The sequence below is a fragment of the Kluyveromyces marxianus genome, chromosome 3 (assembly GCF_001417885.1).
Source record: "Kluyveromyces marxianus DMKU3-1042 DNA, complete genome, chromosome 3".
NCBI lineage: Eukaryota > Fungi > Ascomycota > Saccharomycetes > Saccharomycetales > Saccharomycetaceae > Kluyveromyces > Kluyveromyces marxianus.
This window is the reverse complement of record NC_036027.1, coordinates 1,107,407-1,134,698: the sequence shown is the minus strand read 5'-3', so window position 1 is coordinate 1,134,698 and position 27,292 is coordinate 1,107,407. Positions and strand designations below refer to the sequence as shown.

Below are 27,292 nucleotides of genomic sequence, written 5' to 3'. Positions count from 1 at the left end.
TATTTAAGTTAAGGTTGGGTAAGAAAGACAAAAATAACTGATTGAAGAATAGAGGAAGGGAATGGAAGATAGCATCCAGTGAGATAGTTCGTAGTTGTAGTATTTTTTTTTTTTTTACTCTAGTAAAAAAAAAAAAAATTTATCCTCTTCTTGTATCCTTTACATCTCAGAACACTTAAATGGCAGGAGTAGCCTTGTGGTTTTCAATTTCTTGCTTTAGTGAGTCAGCAGAGATATCGTCAATCTTGTCACTAACTTCTTGTACGGATTGCTTTAGGTCAGTCTTTGGGACAGATGGGAAGGAAGCACCGGAAGTAGTAGCGGAAGCGGATGGAGTTGGTTCTAGAGGAACTTCAGCAGCCAACTTAGCAGTGGTAGATTCTGGAGTAGTTCTTGATTGTGGGATCTTGGATTTGACAAACCCGGTAACTGGGGCCAACTTCTCATCCAATTGCTTAACGTATGGAGTAGCCTTTTCTTGGACCAACTTTTGGTATTCGGCAGACTTGGCCTTGGTAACAGTGACGGCTTGGTCAACGGCTTGGTCGATTTCCTTTTGGTAGGTTTGGTAGATGATTGGGACAGTGAAGGTACCGATGGTAGCGATCAAAGCGATGGTCCATAGGGACATCAAAGAGATCAACTTTTGGGAAGCGTAAACCACACCGGCAGCCTTGAACGAACGTTGTGGAGAAGAGGCAAACAACAATTGTCTGAACTTAGCTTGGTAAACTGGCAATTGCTTCAAAGCCTCGTCAACGTATGGCTTGATAGTACCAGCCACATTAGGACACTCCTTCAACCCATAAGTGGTCACCAAACCCTTATTCAAGACTAATTTGCTCAAAAATTCAACTGAGGCACTGGCGAACAACACAGTGTACAAAAGCTTCAAGAACAAAGACACCAAGTCAACCTTCTTCACGATTAACAACGCAATGAGCGCTCCACCGAAAATTTTACCCGTTTCAACTGGGTTCTTCCACAATAGAATATCGCATTCCTTGCAGTTCTTAGAGGCTTTAACTTCAGACGACATCTTTTCTAATTTTTTGTATTTTGATTCAGACAAAACTATGCAAGCCTTTTATTGTCTTTCCTTAGTTGCTACGATGAGAACAAAACACACTCTAGTTACCTCTTCTATAAGTAACAAAAAACACTCGAAAAGTCCTTTGTGTGAAAACCTTTTTTCCCTTGTCTAAATAGCAAGCTAATCAAATCAATGAAATCCGGCTATAAATTTATAAATTTCAAATTAAAAATCAGAAAAAATCCCAAATCAAAAAAAATCCTTCCTTTTCCTACCGAAAAATTTCTGCTCTTATATTTATAGCTTCGAACTGGTAGCAGCAGCCCAAAATGAGATGAGTGTGGGTACTTTTCTGAATTTTCTTTATCTGCTTGGTATGCTTATCCTGAGAACGAGAGAGGAAACACGACAACGTATGCACAAACAGACACACAGACACAGATATATATTTATGTACACGTATACACGTATGATACAAACAAGCCTCAAGAATGCTATTCAATTTACATTACACCTGTAGCAGCTCGTACTTATTATTTATTGATTTGACCTGTCCTGACCCTTCGGTTTTTTTGTTACTCTCGCTTTTTGTCTGCGCGCTCTTTTTCTGTCGTATAGACCGCACCGCGCCGCGCAGTAGGCTATACACTGTATACAGTACATATCATTATATACACTACGTGCTATGTGATCCACTAAAGATCGCTGAGAGATTGAAAGCACACATGTAGTATACTCGCCATTGCTGTCCTCCCCTAATCCCCTAGTTAGGGGCGACAGCAAGATCAATAGTGGCCAGCGCGGCACTGGCCAGCGCGGTGTGTTGCTGTGAAGGCTGTCTGTCTGTCTTTTCATTTTTATTCTTTTGTCTCTAGACAGGTCAATCTCTGCCATGCGATGGAATAATAATGCTTTTGATTGCCATTGACGCTGCGTGAGCCCGGTTTTAAGGGGATTCGCAGAGTTTTCAGGGGCGGGTAACATAGGGGAGGGGAGGTTCAAAGGGTGCCCGGTCGCCTTTTATTTTTTATTTTTTTTGAATATTTTTTTGTTAAGAAACGGGAACTTCAAACGAGAGAGAAGCACAATAGACGTGTAACACGATATGGAAAAAACAAAATAAAAATTGGCATTTAAGTGGGTCCCTCCGGGTTCGAACTCCGGAAGCATAACTATTTACAAATCGGAAAAATTAACAAAGAAGGAGAAAAAAAAAAATAAAAAAAGCACACAGCTCAGCCGGTGAGTGGGCTCACCCTCCCCAATTCCCCCGGAATTTTCTCGCTTCCCACGGAATTTTCCTTCTCCAGTGACTGAGTGCTTGAGCGTACTAATCTTTTGGTATGAGAATAATTTTTTTTTTTTCAGTTTCCCAGCTTTGACTGTGGATATGATTCATTCCGCATGATATTGCAGGCTCATCTTTATGGTTTTTATTTCATCACAGCTTAGGCAACTTATATAATAAGCAAGCTGAAGGTTAAACTCAAGATGAAAACACAACCAAGGAAAGCCGCATTGTGGATCGGTCGCTTGTCCAAAGACAATCACAACTTACTTCAAACATACTAACGCGATGCTCAGGGTGAAAAAGGTGTCAGCGCTACCGTTACCGTGCTCGATGTTGCGTAGCTTTAGCACGTCACGTGCTCTATATGCAGGACAGAATCTAACTGAGAAGATCGTGCAGATGCACGCTGTGGGTCTCCCTGAGAACAAGAAGGTTGTGTCTGGAGACTACGTGTCGATCCAACCGGCACACTGTATGTCTCACGACAATTCGTGGCCCGTTGCCCTAAAATTCATGGGTTTAGGAGCATCAAGCATCAAGAACCCAAGACAAATCGTCAACACTTTGGACCATGACGTACAGAACACTTCGGAAAAGAACTTGACCAAGTACAAGAACATTGAGAACTTTGCCAAGAAACACGGCATCGATTTCTACCCCGCAGGTCGTGGTATCGGTCATCAAATTATGATTGAAGAAGGTTACGCTTTCCCGCTAACCATGACCGTGGCTTCGGATTCACATTCCAACACGTACGGTGGTGTTGGTGCTTTGGGTACTCCCATCGTGCGTACGGATGCTGCTGCCATTTGGGCCACTGGTCAAACTTGGTGGCAGATTCCTCCCGTGGCCCAGGTTGAATTGAAGGGCCAACTACCAGAAGGCATCTCGGGTAAAGATATCATCGTTGCACTATGTGGTGTTTTCAACCAAGACCAAGTGTTGAACCACGCCATCGAATTCACAGGAGACTCTCTAGAAAAAATACCTATCGATTATAGACTAACGATTGCCAACATGACCACTGAGTGGGGTGCTCTTTCCGGGTTGTTCCCAGTTGACAACGTTCTGATCAACTTCTACCGTAATAGGTTGTCTAAGGTTGGTCCAAATCACCCAAGAATCAACGAATCCAGAATTGGTGAACTTGAGCGTAAAGCCGATGAGTTGAAGGCAGATCCAGATGCCAAATATGCCAAGAAACTAGTCATCGACTTGTCAACATTAACTCATTACGTTAGTGGACCGAACTCCGTTAAGATCAGCTCCACTGTACAAGATCTTTCAAACCAAAATATTAAGGTTAACAAGGCTTACCTTGTCTCATGTACTAACTCAAGATTAAGTGACTTAGAAAGTGCCGCAAAGGTTGTTTGTCCTACCGGCGATATAAACCAAGTTAACAAGGTTGCTGATGGTGTCGAATTCTACATCGCTGCAGCTTCCTCCGAAGTGGAAGCAGATGCAAGAGCATCTGGTGCATGGGAAAAGCTACTAAAAGCAGGATGTATCCCATTACCTGCAGGTTGTGGTCCTTGTATTGGTCTTGGTACCGGTCTTTTGAAAGAAGGTGAAGTCGGTATCTCTGCCACGAATAGAAACTTTAAGGGTAGAATGGGGTCGAAAGACGCTTTGGCATACTTGGCATCACCAGCTGTCGTTGCTGCTTCAGCAATCTTAGGTAAGATTGCATCTCCATCCGAAGTATTAGCATCCAATGCAGACCCTAAATATACCGGCGTTGTGGCCAGTGTTGAAGACGCCAAGGAATCTGCGGGTTCCTCTTCTACCAGTACCAACGAAGAGACTGAGGCCAAGGGCGCGATTGAAATCTTGGAAGGCTTCCCTAGCGAGATCTCTGGTGAACTCGTTCTTTGTGATGCAGACAACATCAACACTGATGGTATCTACCCCGGTAAATATACCTACCAAGATGACGTGCCGCGCGAAACTATGGCTAAGGTTTGTATGGAAAACTATGATCCTGAATTCCAAACCAAGACTAAACCTGGTGATATTTTAATCTCAGGGTTCAATTTCGGTACCGGCTCTTCGCGTGAACAGGCCGCTACCGCTATCCTTGCCAAGGGCATCAACTTGGTGGTTTCGGGCTCCTTCGGTAACATTTTCTCGAGAAACTCCATTAATAATGCATTACTTACTCTAGAGATACCTGCCCTAATTAACATGCTCAGAGAAAAATATCATGACAAACCGAAAGAGCTAACACGTAGAACCGGATGGTTCTTGAAATGGGATGTCTCACAAGCTAAGGTTGTTGTGACAGAGGGTTCTCCAGACGGACCAATTGTTCTCGAACAAAAAGTCGGTGAACTTGGTAAAAACCTACAAGAAATCATCGTCAAGGGTGGTCTAGAAGGATGGGTGAAATCTCAGCTATGATGATGAGCTCTGCGTTTTTTTTTTTATCGCCTTTTCCTCTAGCTTAATTGCAGTCATTGGGATTGTCACTGTTACATAAGAGGCAGAAACGACAAAAAAATTACAAAGCACGTAAACATATAACACCTATTTAATTATTTATTTCAGTTTATTTATTCGTATTATGAGAGCACTGTAGTCGCGAGACTACAATTAGTTATGTCAATCTCGATGCCTGTATTAATTTACAAATAATATGGCCTCGGCTCTTATTAATTGGTCTTGAACCAATGAAGGAACTCTTCTAGATCACTTGCTGACTTATCAAACCCATGCACCACATCCAGACCCTTTGCAGCTTATGCATATTCTTTTTTTTTTTTTTTTTGTATCAAGCTTTTTTTTTTTTTTCAAATTTTGAAAAATTTTGACGAACAAGCACATCAAGAGCTAGCTAGTATATATACGTGAGAAGATTCGTTTCAATGTATTTCCGATGTTGATTGACACGGAGTTGAAAGAAAACCTTAAAGAAAGGTCGTTGGCGATTTTGGTGAATATAGGTAGCTATCACAAGATAAGGGGTACCTAAGGGTTTTCAATACTGGAAATTTGAAGTCTGTAGAGAAGTAAAGTAAGGACTACGAAGGTTTTTGAAAGACTCGAATAGTTTGAATTGTCATAGAAAAGCTGAGGAAGAAACTTGTTTATAACGACATCCCGCCATTCTTGTAAATAATAAGGGTATCCTGTTGTATTATATTTTAAAAACACGGAAGCTTCAAAAATGGGAGAGAAGCGTATAATTCGTATTGCAGGCAGACGTTCAAAGTTGGCTGTTATTCAGTCTGAGCAAATCAAGGCCTTGATAGAAAGTAAGTTTCCGGATGTCGAGTGCCCAGTGTTAGCAGTTCACACGTTGGGTGATCATGTTCAATCTAAGCCACTCTATTCGTTTGGTGGTAAGGCGGTGTGGACAAAAGAGCTAGAAGATCTTTTGTACAAGGAAGATGATACTCGTATTGACTTGATAGTCCACTCTTTGAAAGACATGCCTACTCTTCTTCCTGACGGCTTCGAATTGGGTTGTATCACTAAAAGAATCGATCCTACTGATGCATTGGTTATGCCTATTGGTTCTCCATATAAAAACTTATCCGAATTGCCAGATGGTTCGGTTGTTGGTACTTCTTCTGTTAGAAGATCCGCTCAATTAAAAAGAAGATTCCCAAACCTTAAGTTTGAAAGCATCAGAGGTAACGTTCAGACCAGACTGACAAAGCTGGATGATCCGGAAACACCTTTCAAATGTATTGTCTTGGCCAGTGCAGGTTTGATAAGAACTGGTCTCGAATCTAGAATTACTGAACGCTTTGATTCTGATACTATGTGCTACGCTGTTGGACAAGGTGCTTTGGGTATCGAGATCAGGAAAGGAGATGAAGAAATGAAGAAAATTTTAGATGAAATATGTGATATTCCAACAACCATTTGCTGTTTAGCTGAACGTTCGCTTCTAAGGACTTTGGAAGGAGGCTGTTCTGTTCCTATTGGTGTTGTGTCCAACTTTGATGAATCCAAAAGATTATTGACTTTGAAGGGTATTGTCATTAACGTTGAAGGTACTGAATGGATAGAAGCTGAACATAGCGTTACAATCTCAGACGAAAGAGAAGATAGTATAAACTGCGGTAAGGCTTTAGCTGAACTACTTCTCGAAAAGGGCGCCCAAAAGATTTTGGACTCGATCAATCTTGATAAAATCGCTTGAGCTGATAAACTTTACAATATTTTCCTCGATTTTTCATTCTTTCTACCGTAAATCTATCAATTTTGCATCCACTCTTAATTACAAACATGCCACATAATGACTCTTTTTATAATTTTAATATATAGCAATGTACATATTCCACTTCTCTTATAAATCTACGCTCATATGCACTCGGTTTCTGAGAAAGCTTATGATTTTCTATTACTGCTGAAAATGAACTCTGCTTCTTTACCTTTTTTAATCAATTCGTTAAACAAATAGTGAAAACCTGTAATAGAAGTTCATACTAGTAGGTTCAAAAAGAAGTTCAGTCAAGGAGAGAAGCTCGTCACTACAGCACACACTACGTCAACCAACACAGCTATTATCTATGTATATTTGAAAATGGATGATGAAACTAGTTTGATTGGTGATTCAAAGCTATCAGAATTAAGCATTCTAGTATGCAAATTCCCAAAGAATTTGTGTTATTGGGAGAATCTTCTAAATCACTTGTTAACCAAAGCCCAACCAATATCAAAATCAATAGATAAAGACTTGTTACAGCTAATAAGGTCTACATACCAATCTCTACTATGGCAATTCCCCTTTCTAGAGAATTATCACATTGAGTATGGTTTACTAGAGTTCAAACTGGGCAATTTTGAGAAATTCCATGCGATATTCGAAAACGGACTCCAATACTTTAACAACAGATCTTTACTAATATGGGTCGAATATTTGAGGATATGCAATAAGCTAATATCAAATAATAAACATCTCTTCCAAAAGTATGCTTTTGCAGAATCGTATATTGGATTACACTTTTTTGCTGGTGAATTTTGGAGTATGTACCTTGATGAGATAAAACTACGATGCAAAACACCTCAACATTACATTAGAACACTTAGAAAAGTCATAGAGATACCAATGTACGAGTATGCTAAGTTTCACAATATGTGGCTCCAAGCTATTGATGATATAAGGGACCTTTCTCAATTTAGATATTTTGCAGAGGATGAAGATTTGTGGAAAAAGCTCAAAATAGACACAACACTACAGGGTCGTAAAGGTCCGCATTTACAAGCGGCAAAAAAATCACTCCGAAAAATATCTAAAGAACTCTTCCTTGTGGTACACTATGAAGTAATGGAAATTTACGAACTTTTTGAAAGTAAAATTCAGAAAAGATATTATATTTCAGCAGAAGAATTGATACCCCGTCAAGAACTAGACACATGGATGAGATACTTCGAGTACGTCAAGAACAAGAAAATACCTGATTTAATTCACATTCAATTTCAGCGTGCAGTACTACCTTTAGCGCATTATGATATAATATGGCTGCAATATGCAAGATTTTTGGTAGACGATTTGAATGATTTGACAGCGGCAAAAAACATTCTGTTACAGGGACTTTCTTTCGCACATAAACGTTCGAAAATTATATCTATGCTTTCTGGCCTTCTCATCAGACTTGGAAATATTTCAGAACTTCATCAGCTATATGAAGATCTTCTAAAAGCATTTTCAAACGACTTGTCGTATTGCGACGATTTTGAGATATTTGTTGACTATATTCAGTACAATTTGTTCTTAAGTTCATCCTCTTCAAAAAGTAGATATAGCGGTACGGCAGATAATATTGAACTCTCTGACTCCTTAAAAGACACTATCATTAAAAGGGTCGATGTGGAAAAAGATCATGATAGGCAATATGTTCTCTTGAATCTCGTGAACCAAATGTATACACGTTTTCCAACTGCATTAGTGGAAGAAAAAATTTATCAGCATATTATAGAAAGAAGACTAGAACAGTACAAAACGAATCCTAAATTTTGGTACTCTTATTGTTATCTGATTTGGTTTGATAACAACTTATCTTATTCGAGAAGGAGAAAGCAGATCCTTCACGATATTATTCCTAAAGCTGTAAACGGCGGTGAAATTGTCATCAGTGAACTTCAAAAATTCCTGTCAAATTATTTACCTGACGATCTAGAATCGTTTACACAAAAATACCTACCTGGAACAAATACACAATAGAAATACAATAATTAAGCATAATATTAATATTAAAATTCATGAATACTGTCTAATATAATTAATTTTAAGCATGTTACATGGTGAGCTCTAACTTGATATTTATTCCCGTTACAGACACATAGAGCAAGAGTAACAGTCCTCCGATTTTCTTATCAAGTTTCCAACGGTTTAAAGGAACGATAAAAATGAAAATTCCGAATGCCAATACAATTCCAATACAGCTTACAATGAGTCTGTCATTAACTTCAAACTCTATGTATCGATTCCATATTTTGATTTCCGATGAATCATTTCGTTGAAGAATAACTAACAGTCCATCTATACCAACTCCAAAGAGGAAGTACAATAAAGGACTTCCGAAACACGAACCTAATGCAATCTCAAGAACACCAATTTTGGTGAAAGCTATATTGGAAACTAAATCACCAATAGAGTTACCCCATGCAAAGACGGTAAGTCCTAATATTGCTTCCGATACATCAAATATCTCAACCCAGTTAGTTAAAATATCTATGACTGTTCCTACAATAAAGGAGATAGATGATAGAGAAAGAATGAAACCGAATATGGATATATATTTGGCCTTAATGTGAAGTTTTCCTGCCATGTAAAATGAAACCAAAATCGCGCCAGCAAGCATCCCCAGTCCAAAAAGCCACAAGTTAAACTCACGCTGTACCAACAAATAGGAGATAAATGGTGAAAAGGCACATTGAGTGTAGTAGGCAATTCTGAAGAACTGGTTTCCAGATTGTGAGGGATAATGCAATGGTATAATAAACGTCAGAAGGAATATAATCGGTGTGGTTACTAGGATGACTAAAAGCTCAAATGTTGAAGTGGTGAATCCCCCATCTGTAAGATATTTCACTATTCTTAACTTGGAGTCCCAGCGATCTTCCGGCTCAGCTGAAATACCATGATTAAGTTCAAAGTCCAATTCACTTATTTCATCTAACATACTAGACTGTTCGGAAAGCATTCTTAAATTATCTACACTGATGGATCTAAAAGCTTCCATTCTCCCTGGTTGTAAGAAATTGTCATCACTGTCAATGGACTGTGACTCTAAATCCATCTGGCGGCTTGTGTTTATAGGTTTTGGTGCCACTATTGAGAAAGAATTGTCAGATTTAGATTCGTTAGGATCCTTTATTGAAGTTCCCCCATTTGTACACATTGCAGCAGCATGTCCGTTGAGAGATAACTGAGGTATACTCTGTAAGTGCTGAAAATTTGTTTCTGAATTAGAACGGGCCAGGGGTCTTGCTATTGGAGATGTTGCTCTACTTAAAGCTTGATCGACTTCATGCTCAAAAATAGTACTATTTTCCCATAAATCAAGTGTATCATTAAGTTTCAAATTAGCACATCCTTTATACCTTCTCCTTAAATACATTCTGATCTTCTTTCTTAGATAATTTCGGCGGTCTTGAACAGTTTTCAAGAATCTTTCCATATTATCCTCCTCATGTATTTGCGGACCAGTTACAGTGATATTCGGTACGTTTTCGTCACGATTAGAAACATCGGGTCTTTGGATGGAAACAATAAGGTACGCTGCATACAGGCAGTAGCTGATGCACATAACCAAACACTCCCAAAAGGCAATTTGTCCATCTCTCAAGAAGGAGATATTCATGATTATCAAAAATGCAAACATAAAAAGGTCTCGCAGAAACTGATTTCTATTGTAGTAGATTGTGTCCCACGCATCTATGTTATCAGGATCAAGCTCAAAATTGCCTTGTGTATATTCAGAGCGCTTTGACAACTGAATATTTCGTACCATCAGCATAGACCCTATAACGACTGTTAATAAGAAGAAAATGGCCCCGAATGATTCTCCAATAGCAAGTGTCGTAGCGTCTCTTTTCATTGCTTTGTACGTACTAGTAATGTCCGGTAGAGCATTTCCTAATGCCATTAACGTCATTCCCGATACTCTATCTGAAATGAATAATATTTCTTGTGATATTACGGCTAAATTTGGTGTTAAATAGTCCGAAGTAATAATCCCTAAAGTAATAAAGCACGCCAGTAAACTTAAGGGTGAGAGCACGGCGGCTTTTAAAACTGGCCACACATGGGCAGAACCTATCAATATAATCCATATAGAATAAAAACTGGCCACCAGCAACTTCCTTCGTATCAAACTCATCTTCTGTTTAGCCATGCACCCTAGTTTTAAAGGGTAAAAAGTGTGAACGTCTCTTGTTAGTGAGATAAAATGACAGTACTAAAACTGAGTACCTTGTCCTGTTTGAATATCGAAACTTCAGTTACGCATAAGCTTAGAGTGAGGGTTTCTCCTATTGCATAAAAAGCGAGCCGCTGAAATTGTCAGGGTCCTGTTTTAAGGCAATCTTTATTTTTAACTATATATGTATTTAAAGAGCGAAAGCCTCTTCTTGCTTTTATCTATTTTTTCAAAAGCTACATAGTGTAGCTCATCACATATAAGCATATCGGGTCATTACAGATAAGGTAGTCCCACCTCATGGAGGCAGAAGTAGTATCGACTTTCCACTAGATATCTTTGAACTTTTGATATCCTGGCAACTGTAACTTTTCTTTCGTTATGTCTATATCTCTGTGAATATCTGCAATTAAGGCTTCTTTGGATGTGTAATCGAGTTCTGGTCTTATGTAACCCAAGATATTAAATTTAACCTGAGCACCGTAAAAGTCGGTTGCAAATTCATGGATAATGTGTAGTTCGACTGTTTTATTTTTGTTTTGGTAGAATGGGTTCCATCCAAGAGAGAGTACAACTGGAAGCACGGTCAAATCAGTGTCTGATAATGATGTACCGTTATTGTAGTTGACTTGCCTTCCATCCGGCCTCTGTTCAGATTTAGGTTCACTACCGGGCATGGGTTTTAGTCTACACCAACCAAAGTACACGCCGGTGTCGAGGGTTTGAATGATGCTGGGCAAATCATTTATCGGAACATTAGCTGTTGGAATTCCCAGTTCAGAAGATCCACGACCAAAACCAGCAATGACATCCACGTACGTAGTGGTAATTGGGTAGGGAGCTTCTGGAGCTTCTGGGATTGGAACGTCACACTTTCTCGTCATCTCTGGCATTCTTGTTTGAGGCCTTTTTTTTTTCTCTTGCGGTGTATGATTTCTGGGTTATGCCATAGTTTACATTGTATATGGCTATACTTTTTCTGTGCAAAACGCTTATTCATACGGTAGTCATTGTAAAATAATAAGTGAGTAGTCCGAAGAAATATAAAATGGATAAATTATAAGATGCACAAGTATATAAAGGATGCTGATTTATGCTGTCATTTCGGGGAATGAGACAAGATTATTAGTGGAGTGCCATTCCTCGTTTATAATTCGTAGTCTGGCTGCTCCAACAAATTTCATGTCCGCTACAAGAGCTGTCAAGTCTGCAGAGACGGCTTCAAGTAGTTTGAAAGCTTGCTTATTATATGCATATGAGAGTTCACGAGCTGCAGCTTCCCACCAGCACGCAAGAGCGACAAAATGAGTATTTGTGAGTAGTTGTTTAGGTGTGTTAGCGATTCTTGCAAGCATTCTCCATGACCACGAGATGGGGAATGGGTGTTGTTGGGTTTGTATGTATTCTGGAGGCAATGGGAGTCTAGTTATAACAGCAAATAGTGTTACCATACCACCCATTCTCTCATCATACGATGTGTCTTCTTCCCACTTATTGTTGCTTTGACGTTTCCATCCCATTCTGGATCTTCCCTCCTCGGTGTCTATGTTACATGAATATCCAATAATGAATGGGCATTTTTTGATAAATCTAGCCAGTAGTAGCTCTTTTAGTTCAGGATATTTGGCAAGAAGGTTAATAGCCAGTTTCCCTAATGGTAAAGCACTCTCTGGTTTAACCCTAGCTTCAGATTCAGCTTGTGATACAATGGCTTTAGAAATGAAATTAAGGATCCATTTGTAAGCCAATGGGTTGGCTTTAGTTTGGTCGACTAGTGATGTCAGCTCGTTTGTTATTGCTGAGAGTTGTTGCGTACTGTTAGTCAATTGGCCAAACTTTGGATTGATTTTTCTCTTATGCTGAGCTAAAGTCTTTTTCAAAGTAGCATCTTTCTTCACAGGTTCCACAATTTCTGATTTAATCGTTTGAATCATGCCTTTATACTTGAGGAACATAGACTCAATTTCTTCGAAGTTGGTACGTTCTTTGACTTGTTTCAGTTTATTCTGTTCCTGTTCTTGCTTTTCTTTCTGTAGCTTCAACGCAGCTGCCTTCTTTTCCTCCTGCTCCCTCTTTAACTTTTCTTCTTGTTTCTTACGTTCGAGCTCTTGTTGTTCACGTTGTTTTATTTCTAATTCACGTTTACGCTTCTCTTCTGCCTCGGCTTTTTGTTTAGCTTCAAGCTCTTTTCGTTTCTTCTCTTCTGCCTCCCGCTTCTTTCGCTCCTTGATGCTTTTATATAGTGACTGATTGGTAGCTGCAACAGAGTTTATAGTATCGTTCCAAACAGTTTCCAATGAGTTATTGACCAATTGCACATGACTGCTACTCACTTCATCCACAACATCTTTGGAACCTGTAATTGGATGTGTCGCCTTATATGAATCCATCTTAGCAGAGCTCACAGAGCCCAGATGAGGAACAGTGTTCCTCTCTAACATTAAATTCAATGAAGAGAGCATCATCGCTATTGCCGGTTCCACGATGTCATCTAAACTTCCAGCATTAGCCAAATCAGACTTGTTTCCATCTATATCGTCTATCACATTTTGATATTTAGGTAACTTAAGTTGGATTCCGTCCGCTGGATCACCAATAAAAGTATACTCTTCCTCTGCTTCTGTTTCTTCTGTTTCTTCATGCGGCGCAAAGGCCGTATCATTTTTACTTACAACATCTTCATACAATTCATCAAACGAGAACCTCATAATTTCCTCCCTGAGAAATCCCAACTCTAGCCTCCTAAATTCTGATTTCTTAACCAACTAACTATGTGCTGATTTCTTTGCTTACTTCTCTTCTCTGCTCCATATGTAAGTCTCTTTTCAAGCTGTTGGAGCTTTCTCTCTTCTTCATACCATAATAATATTGATGGCTGAAATTAACAGCAATCCACGTGACCCATTGTCTTCACGTGATTTGGTATATTGGTTATGTTTTAATATTTTTTTTTTTATTTTTTGGTTTTTTTCGATATTTTCTACTTTTCCTTCTCCTACCAAAAATATGAAAAATTTAAAGAATTAAAATTTTCGATCTCCAGCAAGTATTGAGAGATGCCAATTCATACAAAGGCTGTTTAAAGTGTTTGAATTGGGAGGAAACACAGCTGAGAGCGTTTGTTCGAAATCAAGAGGGACTGAAATAGAGAATCGGGGCAATAATGCAAATTATCCGTGGTTTCCATAGCAGCTCGAGTGCTTCTAAGGCAGCATGTTCATTGGTTAAGCCAGTGCATCATTTAGTCAAAATTGACAAGCAAAAGCTATCGCCTCGTTTTCCTGAATTGAAGTATAGCAAGAATGACATAAGGTCACCAGCTTTTAAGCCTGTTGCTACACATCAAGACCGTGTACGTGAGCACTATTATAACACATTGCAAAGCGATTTACTGTTGATAAATTACCAGCATAAGGGCGAAACCGTACGTGGTTTGAAGTTCAGAGAATGGGATGGTTCTTCTCCATATCACATTAACAGAGAGCCTAGAAAGCCTAAGGGTTCAAAAGCACAGCTTCCTGATATAAAGCCTATCACCTGGAACAACATTCCAGATATTGAATCTGTTGTGATCAACTGTTATGTCAGAGACGCAAAGGAAAACCAATACCTTCCAATATCTGCCGCATTGCAATTGCAACAGATAACAGGGTGTAAACCAAAGGCCTTATATTCTAGAAACGATGTTCCAGCATGGAAAGTGAGAAGAGGTACTCAAATGGGTGCTGCCGTCACTCTAAAGGGACGTCCAATGTCACAATTCTTGTCCACATTGACTGAAATTGTTTTGCCAAGAATCAGAGAATATAAAGGTATCTCAAACAAATCTGGTAACAGATTCGGTGGCTTATCATTTGGTTTCACTAGTGATGAAGTTAGATTCTTCCCGGAAATTGACGCAAACCAAGATTTATGGCCTGTTACTTTCGGTATGCACATTAATATCAACACTACCGCCCAAACAGATGTCCAAGCAAGAACTCTAGTAAGTGGGTTTGGTTTCCCATTCCATGGCCCAGAAAAATTAAACCAATAATGAAATGGAGCTATTTTGTTCCTAGCTTCTTCTTGTAAATACTTCTACTGACTAACAGGTACAAAAGGAGAAATATATATAAATGTATGTCTATTTGTGAAAACTTCATCCTTTCACATAGGTAACGAAACGAATACATATCCAATAAAATGTATATTAGTCAAAGTCATCAATATCTTTCACCATATTCAACAATAGTTAAACACCTATCTCATTTGTTATCAAAGCCATGGTGTAGAGCATCAGGGAGCGCATATTTGTTTTTATATACTATATATTCTTTTATTAAACACGATCTACACTAACGGTATTCATATTCCTTCCCATTCTCGTAATATTATCACCGTTTGTCAAGGCCAATCCTTGAGTCTTGGAACGGATACGAATTTCACCCACAATCTCTTGGGTAACAGGATCCTTTTCTATACACAGATTTGCCAAAGCATCTTCGCCGAATGTTGATCTCGAATATAGATTACAACTCAAGAATCTTGAATCTTTTTCACCAAGAGCCTCTTCGGGTGTTAAAACATTCATATGTGTGACTTCTACTAATTTGTCCAAATAGTCGCGTAATGAAGGTAGCTTTGATTTAATACGGAGTTTATTTTCCCATTCAAATGCATTCCACATTTTACGGAAACTGTTATCATCGCAGGTGGCTGGTTTTACATAATCCATAGTGTCAATGTGAACATCATTCAAAATAACATAGCGTGAATCCTCACCGTGGCCACCATCATATATGATATTACCAAAAATAACACCAGTGTCGGCAGAAGAGACCTTGGCTGTTATTGTGATTTTATGGAACCCATGAGGAATGACATTGGTGCTTGGAGGATGATCTATAATCTTCAAATCACCTAGCGTAGCAAACTGGACATGTAGATCTCTTAAAGTCTCCTTTGTTTGGTTGACTAACAACACATCTAACACAACATCAAATTGATGGTTTGTAATATAACACTCTGCGTAAACTGGATCGCTGAAACCCGTCAATGGAACAATCTTTTTCAATTTAGATGTAATTGAGTTGGCTTGAAGTTTAGCATATGATAAAGTACCAGTAGTTGCCAATTTGATGTCTTCTTCAATGGAGTCTACTGGGCCAGTGTGGATACCAGCATCCTTAAATTGCCTGAATGTAATGGATTTATCAACAGCCTCTCCGTGTTTGGCAACATATTTTGATCTCTTGGAAGCTGTTTTCTTCAAATTCACATCTACCCTTGATTTATATGAGCTGTTTGTAGCATCCAAATAAGCGAGATTCAATAATTGTCTTTCATTCTCGGTTTCTTCAGAGGATGTTTCATCCATCAACACGGAAATTGCTGTCATTATTCTTTCGGCAGAATCTTCGTCGATTTTTTTCTCCACTAAATTACTTTGTCCAACACGAATTATGCTAACAAGAATCAACAAACCTTCAGCTTTCAAAGCATTGGTGATTGCTATATTTTTGGAGATCTTTTCGAATTTTAGAACTAGTTTGACGATAGAGTTTGCCAAAACAGAAGCAGTGAAAAAGTCACCGTTCAAAATAAAGCGACGTAAAGGAGGTCTAGCTTCCTTTTCTTCTTTAGAAGTAGACTTTACCTTTTCTGATACAGAGAGAGCCGATTCAGTTGCATATGTACCATCCGGTAAAACAACAGGACCTGTTGAAACAATAGGTACCTTTTCTGCTTCATTTTCTTCATCATCAGTTTGAAGTTTCTTTAATTCAGACTGAACAATTGGAACTTCACCGATACTGGAGCGGATATGCTTCCATGTACTTTGAATTTCAGCTTCTGATTGAGCATGTTCCCCCAACACCCAAAGGGCACCGCGATAGGCCTTTGCTGATTTAACTTCATGTAAGGCATCGATTAGAGTTGTCAAGATCTCTGATCTCAACTCAGGGTACCTTTCAATTACTTGTTTAGTGAAAGAAATCACATCGTTCGCACTTTCAGACGATAGATTTCCAATGAAATCCAATAGTAAAGAGATAACATTAGCAGAAACTTCACTGAACATGATGGCGACTTTGTTAATAGATTTAATCAATAATTGTCTGTACTCCAAGGTCTTATCGTTAGTACTATCTGCAGTAGATTGTAATTCTTTTCTTAACAATTTGACAACACTATCGACATTTCTAGAAGTGATCAATTCCAAAGATATATCCAATGCCTTGGCACGGACATCCAAATCTTGAGAGTTTAAGACGCGTAAAATGTCTAATGTTAAGTCTTCAAGAGAGCCTGGGTTCTTTTCATTGATTTCTTTGATCTTTTCTAGAACGACAAGTTTGATGTTATTGTCCGATTCCTTTGCTGCTAGATCAATTAGCTTACTAGCCACATTCAAAAGAATTCCCTCCTTATTGGTCAAGACAGTTAAAGTAATGGCTGCTTCATACATGACTTCTGAGGAACGGTTGGATACTAACAAGTCTTGTAATAGCTCGATATATTGAGAAACTAGGGCAGGTGTCTTAATGGCATCCTTTCTGATGAAGGCAATAAATTCGTTTTGTAATAGTGTGTCCACACTGTCAATTGAGGTTAAATTTTCTTGTAAGTAGTTAAGTGCTGATTCACGATCCAACTCTGCAAGACCTAAGAAAGCATTTCTTTTACAGATAGGATCCGTTTCAGCCACTAAGAACGAATCAATCACCTCACAAGCATCTGGGATCAAGTGTTGGCTAACTTTGTAGATGGAAAGCACAGCAAGAATGGCGTACTTTCTCACGTAGGCATGTCTATACTCAAGACAAGCACGCACAGAGGGAACCATCTGCTCCAAAAGTTCGGCTTCTTTCAACTTGGTCAAAAACCTCAAAGTATTACCTCTGATATACTCGTTTGGATGCTGCAAATCATGCTGGATAGCATTGCAGACAAGAATCATTTCCTGCTTTAGCTTACCTTCGCCATCCAACTTGGGAACAATTTCCCAATAAAAGTACAAAAGCTTCTTCAACTGTTTGTTCTTAGATGGCATCACAAACCGAATGATATGCATCAACAAATCAGGCAATGGATTCCCGTCTAACATTGTCACAAGAATCCGCTTCATAGTCTCAATTTTCTCACTATCAGACCCCTTTTCTAAAGCCCTCTGGAAGTCACTAATCGTGTATGTGACCCCACTAGGGTTGGGATCATAAACCAACGTGTATGCAGGCTCGTCTACCTCCACAATCATCTTCAATTGGCCCTGGTTTGTTACTTTTATTTTAGAACAATGCCAGCCTGGCCTATTTAGTTAGAATCGTAATAAACAACTAATGTTCGTTTTAGCTGTTTGGAGATTTATTTCAAAATATTGTCTTCTCGCCAAAACATGAGAGAAAAAAAAAAATGTATATATAACATAGTACGGGTAACATAGAAAGTACGTAATCATTAAAAGTTTTGTTGTTTCTTGACCTTCGTCTCTATACAGTGTGACACTAAATAGGGTATGTAATCGAGGTTATTGGATCAGTCTGAATCCGGATTTGTGATATGTAGTCCGGTACCTTCACTTCCTTGGTAGTATCCAAAGTCTGTAGCATCCAATTCGTAATCCCCGTCGTCTTTCGCAACTTTTGGTGGTCCAGAATGATGCGAATGAGTATTCTTGGCAAGTTGATCTTTGTCTGCAAAGACTGGTGTTATTGGTGTCGGTATGAGGTCATCATTTGTTTCGTATTTTATTGTGTCTAATGGAAGCTGTGGGACGTAGGATCCATCTAGGGTTCCGCTTCTTATACGCGCAGCATTTCTTGTAAAGTAACTAGCCACAGTATCTGTTCTTTTCAAGCGGGTTTGAGAAACATTGTCGTGCACTCTTTGGTTTGGATTTTCACGTAGTGGTGCCATTAGATCATCACTGTCATAGGCTTCGTCACCTGGAATATCATCTAGGATGTCTTGGTCAGCCTCTGATATTTTTTCGTCCTTTTTGAACAAGGTGTGGAATTCTTTAGTATGATCTACCTTGGTAGACTCAGACTTGTTATTTAAGCCTGATAATTCGCCATTTTCTTCCTCATCTTCCTCGTTAGTTGTCTCGAGTGTCAAGAGTTTTTGCTTTGCTTTTCCGTGTTTGATTCCCACTTGCCTAGTACTTGTTCGGATTGTGACTTTGATGTTTTGAGGTTGTTCCAAAGAATTTTTATTCTTCAATGCGTATGGCAAATCAGGAGGAAGCTGCAAGGAGTTCGAAGTTGGGAAATATAGGAGTCTCAATTCTTCCACATAACTCGAGATTAAACGGACATTTTTATCTGGAATATTTGTACTACTTTTGAAACTCTTTTTTGAATCCGATACGGTGGACGCTCGTGATTTTATTGTCTCAGTTTCTGAAGATACTGTAGGCTCTTGGGCAGTTGAAGACTGATGTGACCCATTATAACTTGTAGTAGGAAGAAGCCCTGCCTTAATTGAAGATGCCAATGAGCTTTTTCTTTCGAGAGATGTAGTTATCGAGTTAGTTTCTGTCCTTCCGCAAGAGCGTGCATCGTCCTCGCTAGTACTATCATTAAGATAAAAGTTTGGTTTTTCCTCGTTAACTACTCTGAAATTACGCCGTTCAAATTCATTCCCATTCTTCAAGTCGTATAAAGTATCGTTGTTCTCATGGATCTGTTCATTTTCTATGTCCACGTCAGCTTCTCGATTTGTATTTGTAGACTGTACGAAGTTATTATATTCGTTTGTAGCAACATCACTTTCGCTGTTGTCTTCATTTCTAACACCTAGATCGTCGGCATTTGTAACAATGAATCGTGACGACTTAGGGAACGTTTGTAGGTCACTGGAAGTAGAGTGTGTAGAGCCAATATGAGAGGAGTTGTTTTCAAAATACTGGAGTGTGTCATTCATAGACTTATTCGAGGACCCGTTGAACGAGAACTGATCTGCTTCTGATTGATGTTCATCTTCATCCCAATGGTTTGGTACTTTATCGGTGACATCAATCAGCGCAGGTCTCCTCCCATATAACGGAGACACATTTTGCGAGCTACCGTCGCTGTTATCTTCTTCTTCTCTTGATTCCGGTGTGCTTGAGCGATGGATGTTATCCCCAAGCGAAGTAGTGCTCTGGTTTAAATTAGCTTTGCTAATGTAATCATCCAAATCATCGACCAATTGTTCGACTTCTGACTTATTTCTTCCATGGCTTGGATGAAATTCCTTCTTTTCGGTTATATTTTGCGATATCTGATCGTGTTCCAGAGTGTTAAAAGATTGTTGTGATGAGCTATCCGATTCTGGGGAGGAAGGAAAAGGGGTAGCCGGTGGTCCACTTTCCTCCAGAGCAACGACGGTAGCTGTAGGCATAGCTTCTACTGGAACTGGTGCATTCACGGATTGTTTCTGATCCAGAGATGATCGGATATTGCTTATATCAGTCGGAGGTGGTGGCCGCCTTTTTCCGATGGTACTTTGACGCATAGGCAGACCTTCTTTTGCAACAGGATAATGATTACCGGAATAATCGGTAGTACGCAAAGGAGTCAAAGTATCCTTCGAATCATCTTCATCTGTTTGTTTCTCGTTTAGACGAGGTTTCAGAAGTGGTTTATGTGACATGTTATTTCTTGCTGTTACCCTTGGCATTGCATTGTTTCGTTCTTCAGGCAGTTTGTGTTTTTGGTCCAGGCTTGTGGCACCAAAGAACAAGAAGGACTTTCTTTTGCTCCTATCAAACATATCGCCTAATTTATTCTTTTCAACGATTTTATATGGTGCCCAACCAACCTAATATGGCATACTTTGTCACCTTTTTATTTTATTGATGTCTAGTATGTTCCTATAAACTTTTCCAAGTTTTCGTCTTGTAGCTGAAACAATACGTAATTTTGACATATTCAGATAACGCTTTAGGCAGGATAAGCCTCAATAAATACTACACAGATAAAGTTGAGAAAGAAAAGTCACTTACAGCCCCCAATCCATTTGGAGGAAGTTAAAGTATGGACGTGACTGAATGTTGATGGTTGATGAAAGTAGTTAATTATATATATTACTATTTTAGGTGGAATAGCATGGTTGGGTCTTATCATAGACTTCCTGTTTGTAGTAAAGTCAGGATCATTTCTAAAGCAGTTTTACATTTCCCTCCAACACCACCTACGCTGATAACTCTGGTAAGGTTCGTTGGCGGATTGAGATTAGAGTCTAGTTCTAATTGTTGGAACCAGGCATTCGACTCGTGTATTGTTTGTAAGTTTAGGACAACGATGTTACAGTTGGTTGTTGATTTGATTTGATTTAGATTATCATATATGAGATCAATATGTGATTTGGGGTATTTCACGTATGACTTTATTATTTGGAAAGAAGAGCCTGCTGAAACTTTGGATATTGATGATTTGATAGTCTCGATACAGTACGCCTGTAAGTCTTGAGAAGATATCGCAGAATTTAAAGTTGCTCTTGGAATCAAACTAGGATTAGGTGACTGACCCTTAGTGTGGTTTCCGACCCTTGATGAAGAAGTTGGTGTTACAGCAGGTATATTCGAGCCACCTTTGTAACGTGATGTTGGATTGTTGACCTTAGATGGTGTATGTGACTTAGCTTTCGCAGTGCCATTTGCCGTTTTTTGCTTTGATTTCGAGTCTGAGACATTAATAACTGGTAACTTGTCGTTATATTCTATCAATTCTTTCATGTAACTTTCCAAAACGCTTTGATCATTGTTAATAAGCTGCTTGTTTTTGCTTCTAAGTATTTCAGGATCAAAAAGTTTCGTGAGTATAGGAAGTTCGTTAGTTGAAGCGGTTATTCTTTGCCTTAGCAACGCAATGTTTTGCGATGCAAGGTCGTTTACAGATGCGTGGACTGGACGAAATCTCCAATTATTCATTGAAGTAATAATCCCTGCCATGAATTCTTTTACGGACTCTCCTTCGAGATAAACTTCCTTGAATTGAGGTACGGCAGTTATAGCTGATAGTTGACATTTGAATGATTTCCGTTTGGGGACACGTTTAAATAGTATATCTGATGTTGTTTCTGTTTGTTGTATTTTAACGGATTTGTGAACCAGCAGAGATCCTCGTAGTAAACAGGCAGATTCAACGTCCCAGTATTTAATATCCTTTTCTGGCCTCAAAGATAAACGATATAGATAGTTGAGTATAGCAGTTATAGCTACAGATGCCTGAAGTAGTGTGAAAGCTTTGAGCTCAACAAAGCTCTCGTGTAGAGTAATGGTTTCCAACTCCAATGCCCTTCGTAAATCTGCAAGGAATATTGGTAGCTTTAAACGTTGCTCTTCAGTGATTCTTATCAATATTTGGCTGTGTTTAATAATTCTTTCTATAGGTAATTGAGAGATCTTGTTATCCTGAGTGACCTTTGGTAATACATTCCATAAATTGTCCAACTTGGATGCATTATGAGGCAAAGAATATGATTGCTTCTTATTGGCAACATGATGGAAATCTGCAGAAGCAGGTCTTTGTCTCTTTCTTCCGTACATGAAGAAAACGTTGATCTATTGTGACCGATTCACTGAAAGCGGAATGGGGCTATAAATGAAATTCACTTTGCATCGTTTGTCTCTATCTCACTAAAGTAATAATTTGTCAAATATCTTTTAACTTTTCGCTAAATAATAATATGCAATTCTTTAGATGTCTTATTTTACAGTTTAAAAGGAAAGCGCAAACGAACAGGCTGTATGCAATGGTAAGTAAGTAATCGATTGTTGATAGAAAATACATAGGAAAAGAATGGTTCTTCTATATATTCGAATTTAGATTTATTTTACAAATTGATCGGAAAAGCTATGGACTTTTATGGTTCTTTTAGCTGGGCGAATTTCTTTACACAAGCGATTATAGTAATGTTTGCTAGTGTCGTCCATATAGATATAATTTTGGTCGAGTGTCCTATTCATATACACCCAAGGATGCTGGTTTTGGTAACATTTATAACGAAGAGACTTCCTTAACGATTTCATCAAAAGATGCACGGTATTCTTCTTCCTTGGCCTTGGCCTCTTTCTTCTTGTTAGAGCCAGGTACAATGAACACAACAGAGGTCGGTCTCTTTGTAGCACCAGCTGAACCTAGATCTTGTTTAGAGGGCACAAAGATATATGGGACAGATTGATCTTCACATAGAACTGGTAGGTGAGAAATAACATCTTGTGGGAAAATGTCACCAGCAATAACTACTAATCCCTTTTCTCCCTTTCTCAAAGCCTTAACAACTTCTTTGACACCTCTCTTTACGTTCTTGGCCTTAGATGCCTTTTTGACGGTCTTTAACACCTTCTTGTTTAGTTTCTTAGAAGCTAGAGGTTTAGCAAATGGAAGAACTGCAGGAAGTCTAGCTTCATAATTGTCCTCCGATGATGTACTCTTATCCTTAGCCATTTGTATCTTCTTTTTTGGTTGCTAGTTATTCGGATATACTAATAAACCGAATACTACTTTGATAGCTTTAATCCAAATGTGTACGCTTTCAATTCTTTACTTATGTGTAAGCTGGTCTCATCTCATCGCATCGCTTCACTCTTTTTCTTGAAATGAAAATTTTCCGGGAATTCATTCAGATGAAAAAGAAAGAACAGTCTCACGCATACGCAGAAATAAACAAACAAATTGAAGGAAATGTGCAAGGCAATGAATGGGTCAGAGAAGCAAACCAGTTAAAGACATTCATGTATATATCTGTTGAAATACGTTAGTTGATGCACATATGAATAGCTTTCATCAAATGCGTTGCTCTTACTCCAACAAATTATGTCACACTTCCAATTTCTGGAAAAGATATGAATTTAAATATCCAAACAACATACCCTGAAAAGTTATTCTGCATGACAGAAAGTTCCTCTCGGTAGCCAAGTTGGTTTAAGGCGCCAGACTGTAATGTGTTAATTGTTATCTGGAGATCGGGCGTTCGACTCGCCCCCGGGAGACTTATCTTTTTTGATTTTCTGAAAGTTACTACTATAAAACTTTTTTTTTTTTTTTTTAACTAGAATGCATTATTGAAATTAAACCATCTTTGAGAATAAAGCATAATGTAATAGTGACTTAGGTATTATAAAGTGTAGTTTCTAGTTCTCATAGCTTGAGCTGTAGAGAAGGTCAATAAGACAAATATTCTGAAATTGAAGAAGCATACTCCACTGAAGAGCTCTCTTTTGTCACTATATTAAACTCTTTATGTCAGCAGATTGGAGGAACCGCTCTGCAAGAGTGCAGATTTCAGAGTCTGATTTGCCGTCTTCAGTGCCTCCTCAGACCGGTTTAGCCTTCAATATATGGTATAACAAATGGTCACAAGGACAAAGTGGTATATCTAGGTTTGTAAGTCCTTATATGCTGGATCCTGAGACGGATGCCGGAAGAACAAAGGGTGATAAAGAGGGTAGGATACATTTCTGTTTGTACTTCGCTAAGGGTATGTGCTGTCTAGGCAAGAAGTGTACATATTTGCATCATATTCCAGAACTTGATGATTTTGCTAGGTTATCGTTACATTCGTCTGCGTTGGATTGTTTTGGTCGCGAGAAGTTTGCAGATTATAGAGATGACATGGGTGGAGTTGGCTCTTTTAAGAAACCAAATAGAGTTTTGTATGTAGGTGGCATAACCGGTGCCATCAATAATAAAAGCTTAAGGCCCAACCAAATCGAAAATCGTATCAAATTTAAGTTTTCTAAGCTTGGAGAACTTGAATCTGTACGATATGTTGAAAGTAAGAACTGTGCTTTTGTAAAGTTTAAGCTTCAGTGCAATGCAGAATTTGCCAAAGAATCTATGAGTAACCAAACCCTATTAATTCCGACTGATAAAGAGTGGGATCAGAGAAAGGATGGTACCGGTCTCTTGGTAAAATGGGCTAACGAGGATCCCAATCCAGCGGTACGAAAAAAGGAATTGGAAGAACAAACCCAAGAAACGTTAGAGGCCATTAAGCATTTATTAGCCCAGAATAATAATGAAAACAGTAATAAGAGGACTATAGAAGAAGTAGATGATCATACAATTCCCGACGAAAACTCTATACATGGTGCCAAAACCAAGAATATTATTGATAGGTCACTTTTGAGAGAATTAAGAAAGCGGAAAGTGGTAATTACTAAAGGTAAAGAACATTTTAATGGGAAGCATCGAAATACAGTGCCGTCAGCCCTGTTAATATCACAATATTCCTCGGATGATGATGAGGGTGATGATAGAGCATCTTAGTATGAGCATAGTCTACTATTTTCTCCCTATATGATAAGAATTCAAACGCATGTTAAGGGCATGTACATACTAAAATTGAACTTGTCAAACTTGGATTTATCATACGAAAGGACCGGCCTTTCTATGCTATAAATTATGGAATCTCAGTGAATGGTCTCTACATTGTAACAATATGAAGGTTTAACAATGCAACACACTCGGACAGTGTGATAGCAAACGTCCATTGCAAATTATATAGATGCATATTTTACTGATGTAATAAAATAACTTTTATTATGATATTATTACTTATTATATTATTATTGGTTTGTAAGCATTCCTTTCTACACTATACCTCGTTCTTGCTGCTTTAGAGATGTAATTTTCGCCACTAACATCATTCTTCTTAACATAATCAAACAAAGAGGTCATTAGTCCTTCATCCTCTGAGTCGCCCAAAAATGTTAAAGCTGCGCCACTCTTTCCAGCACGTCCAGTTCTACCAACACGATGAACGAAACTGTCAAATTTCTTTGGAAACTGAAAATTGACTACTAGAGAGACATTTGGAATATCAATACCTCTTCCTGCAACATCGGTCGCAATTAAAATGTCGACTTTACCATTCCTTAGGAGTTTAAGAGAATGTTCACGTTGTTCTTGAGATTTTGAACCATGTAAGGTTGAAACTCTGAACTTAGTACCTTTGAATTTCTCAAATAACCAATCCGCTGTTGTTTTGTAATTAATAAATATAATTATAGGTGACTTGTACTTTGGTAAAAACACGTTCGTTAACATGTTGAATTTTTGATCGTCATCATCTGGTACATATTCAATGATTTGTTTGATATTTGGTTTGGATTCTTCGCCGCCAATGGTTACATAAATAGATTTCTTCAAGTACCCATTGGCAACTTTCTCTATTGCTGGTGAAAAGGTGGCTGTAAACATCATGGTTTGTCTATTTGGTAGTGCTTCAGTTCTAGCTAAAATAGTTGTCAACTGATCTTCGAAACCGAAATCAATCATTTTATCAGCTTCATCTAATACTAAGAGCTCTAGTTGTTTTAAAAGCACAATATGTGACTCTAAGCAGTCGATTAGTCTACCAGGTGTGGCAACTAAAATATCACATCCATCTCGCAAGCTTGCAGATATCTCTTCTAAAGAGTGACCACCTACTATGCTAACGATATTGCACGGGCGTTTCCACAGTTTTGTGATCATAGAACCTTCTCTTTGAATCTGTTGAGCTAACTCTCTAGTTGGTGCCAAAATCAATGCTACTGGACCATCTAGTTTTGTGATTGAATTAAGTGGTGGCCTGTTTGATAATTTGATGAATATAGGAAGTAAGAATGATAAAGTCTTACCTGAACCAGTACTAGCGACACCAACAAAATCTCTATTATTTCTTACATTTGGTATAGTACTCCTTTGGATAGGCGTTGGCTCTTTGTAATGAAGTTTATTTGTTATAATATCTAATAAATCTGGGGGTATTAGGTTTAGTTCATGCCAGTTTCGAAGTGGTTTCTCCGCAGTCCCACCTTTAGTTGAAATACTAAAATCTTCACAAAATATTCTCCAATCTCGAGTAGTCATTTCATCGTATTTTTTATCAGACCAGTGTTTCCCTAAATAATCGTCTGTAATTCCAACAGCATCTCTTCCTTTTCCTTCTCTATCATTCTTCTCTCTTAGCATTTTAGCTGATTTCGCTGCCAAAGCTCTCAAATCATTCGAATCCGAACCCACATCGGTCACTTGAATATCCTCATACTTTCCAGCTCGGCTTGTTGTGCTTCTTTTGAACGTTTGTGACCCTATATGTTCTGTGGATTCTACCAGTCTACGCTTCTTCCCCAAAAACTTTGGCTTCTTCTCTTCATCACCGGCCAAAAGTTGGTCAACACTTACAGGCCGTGTCATATGTTTAGTATTTGGCACGCAGGTAGATGTTTAGTGTTCCTCTGAAGCTCTGTTGGAAGAGCTTTATGGCATTATCTGAATAGATATAGACTACATAAGTGATGAGATGAGCACAGGGCCAAAACGTCGCTTCTAATAACCCTATCGGGATATATATCCGGGTAACTATGTGTTTTGGTCTCAAACTACTATCGACAAATTCAACCATGAATCATCGTAATCACCGATATGTTCTTTGTAATGCAAACTTAACCTTTATATGAGAAGGGTTTTGTAGTCTATCCATTCACTGAGAGGAGTATTAACTTGAAAAGCTATATATTGGACTTGGCACTGCATAATCTGCGTATATTTGTTCCTGCGGAACAAGAAGATTTAGTCAAGTTTGTGTTTGATCTCCGTGATTCTATTTGAAGTCTATCAGAAACATTATAGC

The 27,292-nt window shown here is 38.6% G+C and overlaps 14 protein-coding genes and 1 non-coding gene across 15 annotated transcripts; 6 read left to right on the top strand and 9 right to left on the bottom strand.

The window, feature by feature from the left end:
- Positions 1–175: 175 nt before the first annotated feature.
- Positions 176–1,039, bottom strand: RTN1 (Rtn1p; the record flags this gene model as incomplete). Its single annotated transcript, XM_022819051.1, has 1 exon — positions 176–1,039. The coding sequence occupies one exon, from the start codon at positions 1,037–1,039 to the stop codon at positions 176–178; it is 864 nt and encodes a 287-aa protein (XP_022675656.1).
- A 1,570-nt stretch (positions 1,040–2,609) lies between these two features.
- Positions 2,610–4,727, top strand: LYS4 (homoaconitate hydratase LYS4; the record flags this gene model as incomplete). The annotated part of the gene is made up of 1 exon (XM_022819050.1): positions 2,610–4,727. One exon carries the CDS (start codon positions 2,610–2,612, stop codon positions 4,725–4,727), a length of 2,118 nt encoding a protein of 705 aa, XP_022675655.1.
- A 766-nt stretch (positions 4,728–5,493) lies between these two features.
- On the top strand, positions 5,494–6,477 carry HEM3 (hydroxymethylbilane synthase; the record flags this gene model as incomplete). Its single annotated transcript, XM_022819049.1, has 1 exon — positions 5,494–6,477. The coding sequence occupies one exon, from the start codon at positions 5,494–5,496 to the stop codon at positions 6,475–6,477; it is 984 nt and encodes a 327-aa protein (XP_022675654.1).
- A 384-nt stretch (positions 6,478–6,861) lies between these two features.
- Positions 6,862–8,502, top strand: PRP42 (mRNA splicing protein PRP42; the record flags this gene model as incomplete). The annotated part of the gene is made up of 1 exon (XM_022819048.1): positions 6,862–8,502. One exon carries the CDS (start codon positions 6,862–6,864, stop codon positions 8,500–8,502), a length of 1,641 nt encoding a protein of 546 aa, XP_022675653.1.
- Positions 8,503–8,575: 73 nt separating this feature from the next.
- On the bottom strand, positions 8,576–10,678 carry YCX1 (Ycx1p; the record flags this gene model as incomplete). The annotated part of the gene is made up of 1 exon (XM_022819047.1): positions 8,576–10,678. One exon carries the CDS (start codon positions 10,676–10,678, stop codon positions 8,576–8,578), a length of 2,103 nt encoding a protein of 700 aa, XP_022675652.1.
- Positions 10,679–11,031: 353 nt separating this feature from the next.
- Positions 11,032–11,595, bottom strand: FMN1 (riboflavin kinase; the record flags this gene model as incomplete). The annotated part of the gene is made up of 1 exon (XM_022819046.1): positions 11,032–11,595. The coding sequence occupies one exon, from the start codon at positions 11,593–11,595 to the stop codon at positions 11,032–11,034; it is 564 nt and encodes a 187-aa protein (XP_022675651.1).
- Positions 11,596–11,793: 198 nt separating this feature from the next.
- GLE1 (nucleoporin GLE1) lies at positions 11,794–13,410 on the bottom strand (the record flags this gene model as incomplete). The annotated part of the gene is made up of 1 exon (XM_022819045.1): positions 11,794–13,410. The coding sequence occupies one exon, from the start codon at positions 13,408–13,410 to the stop codon at positions 11,794–11,796; it is 1,617 nt and encodes a 538-aa protein (XP_022675650.1).
- Positions 13,411–13,865: 455 nt separating this feature from the next.
- Positions 13,866–14,738, top strand: MRPL7 (mitochondrial 54S ribosomal protein uL5m; the record flags this gene model as incomplete). Its single annotated transcript, XM_022819044.1, has 1 exon — positions 13,866–14,738. The coding sequence occupies one exon, from the start codon at positions 13,866–13,868 to the stop codon at positions 14,736–14,738; it is 873 nt and encodes a 290-aa protein (XP_022675649.1).
- A 285-nt stretch (positions 14,739–15,023) lies between these two features.
- SEC26 (coatomer subunit beta) lies at positions 15,024–17,942 on the bottom strand (the record flags this gene model as incomplete). Its single annotated transcript, XM_022819043.1, has 1 exon — positions 15,024–17,942. One exon carries the CDS (start codon positions 17,940–17,942, stop codon positions 15,024–15,026), a length of 2,919 nt encoding a protein of 972 aa, XP_022675648.1.
- Positions 17,943–18,220: 278 nt separating this feature from the next.
- Positions 18,221–20,440, bottom strand: KLMA_30518 (uncharacterized protein; the record flags this gene model as incomplete). The annotated part of the gene is made up of 1 exon (XM_022819042.1): positions 18,221–20,440. The coding sequence occupies one exon, from the start codon at positions 20,438–20,440 to the stop codon at positions 18,221–18,223; it is 2,220 nt and encodes a 739-aa protein (XP_022675647.1).
- A 349-nt stretch (positions 20,441–20,789) lies between these two features.
- On the bottom strand, positions 20,790–22,217 carry SNU56 (Snu56p; the record flags this gene model as incomplete). Its single annotated transcript, XM_022819040.1, has 1 exon — positions 20,790–22,217. One exon carries the CDS (start codon positions 22,215–22,217, stop codon positions 20,790–20,792), a length of 1,428 nt encoding a protein of 475 aa, XP_022675646.1.
- Positions 22,218–22,668: 451 nt separating this feature from the next.
- On the bottom strand, positions 22,669–23,118 carry NHP2 (snoRNA-binding protein NHP2; the record flags this gene model as incomplete). Its single annotated transcript, XM_022819039.1, has 1 exon — positions 22,669–23,118. One exon carries the CDS (start codon positions 23,116–23,118, stop codon positions 22,669–22,671), a length of 450 nt encoding a protein of 149 aa, XP_022675645.1.
- Positions 23,119–23,575: 457 nt separating this feature from the next.
- Positions 23,576–23,664, top strand: KLMA_R319. The gene is given in 2 exon segments: positions 23,576–23,615; positions 23,629–23,664. It is a non-coding gene; the product is annotated as a tRNA-Tyr (tRNA).
- Positions 23,665–23,913: 249 nt separating this feature from the next.
- CWC2 (active spliceosome conformation promoter CWC2) lies at positions 23,914–24,942 on the top strand (the record flags this gene model as incomplete). Its single annotated transcript, XM_022819038.1, has 1 exon — positions 23,914–24,942. The coding sequence occupies one exon, from the start codon at positions 23,914–23,916 to the stop codon at positions 24,940–24,942; it is 1,029 nt and encodes a 342-aa protein (XP_022675644.1).
- A 291-nt stretch (positions 24,943–25,233) lies between these two features.
- On the bottom strand, positions 25,234–26,856 carry PRP28 (mRNA splicing protein PRP28; the record flags this gene model as incomplete). The annotated part of the gene is made up of 1 exon (XM_022819037.1): positions 25,234–26,856. The coding sequence occupies one exon, from the start codon at positions 26,854–26,856 to the stop codon at positions 25,234–25,236; it is 1,623 nt and encodes a 540-aa protein (XP_022675643.1).
- Between the last annotated feature and the right edge of the window lie 436 nt (positions 26,857–27,292).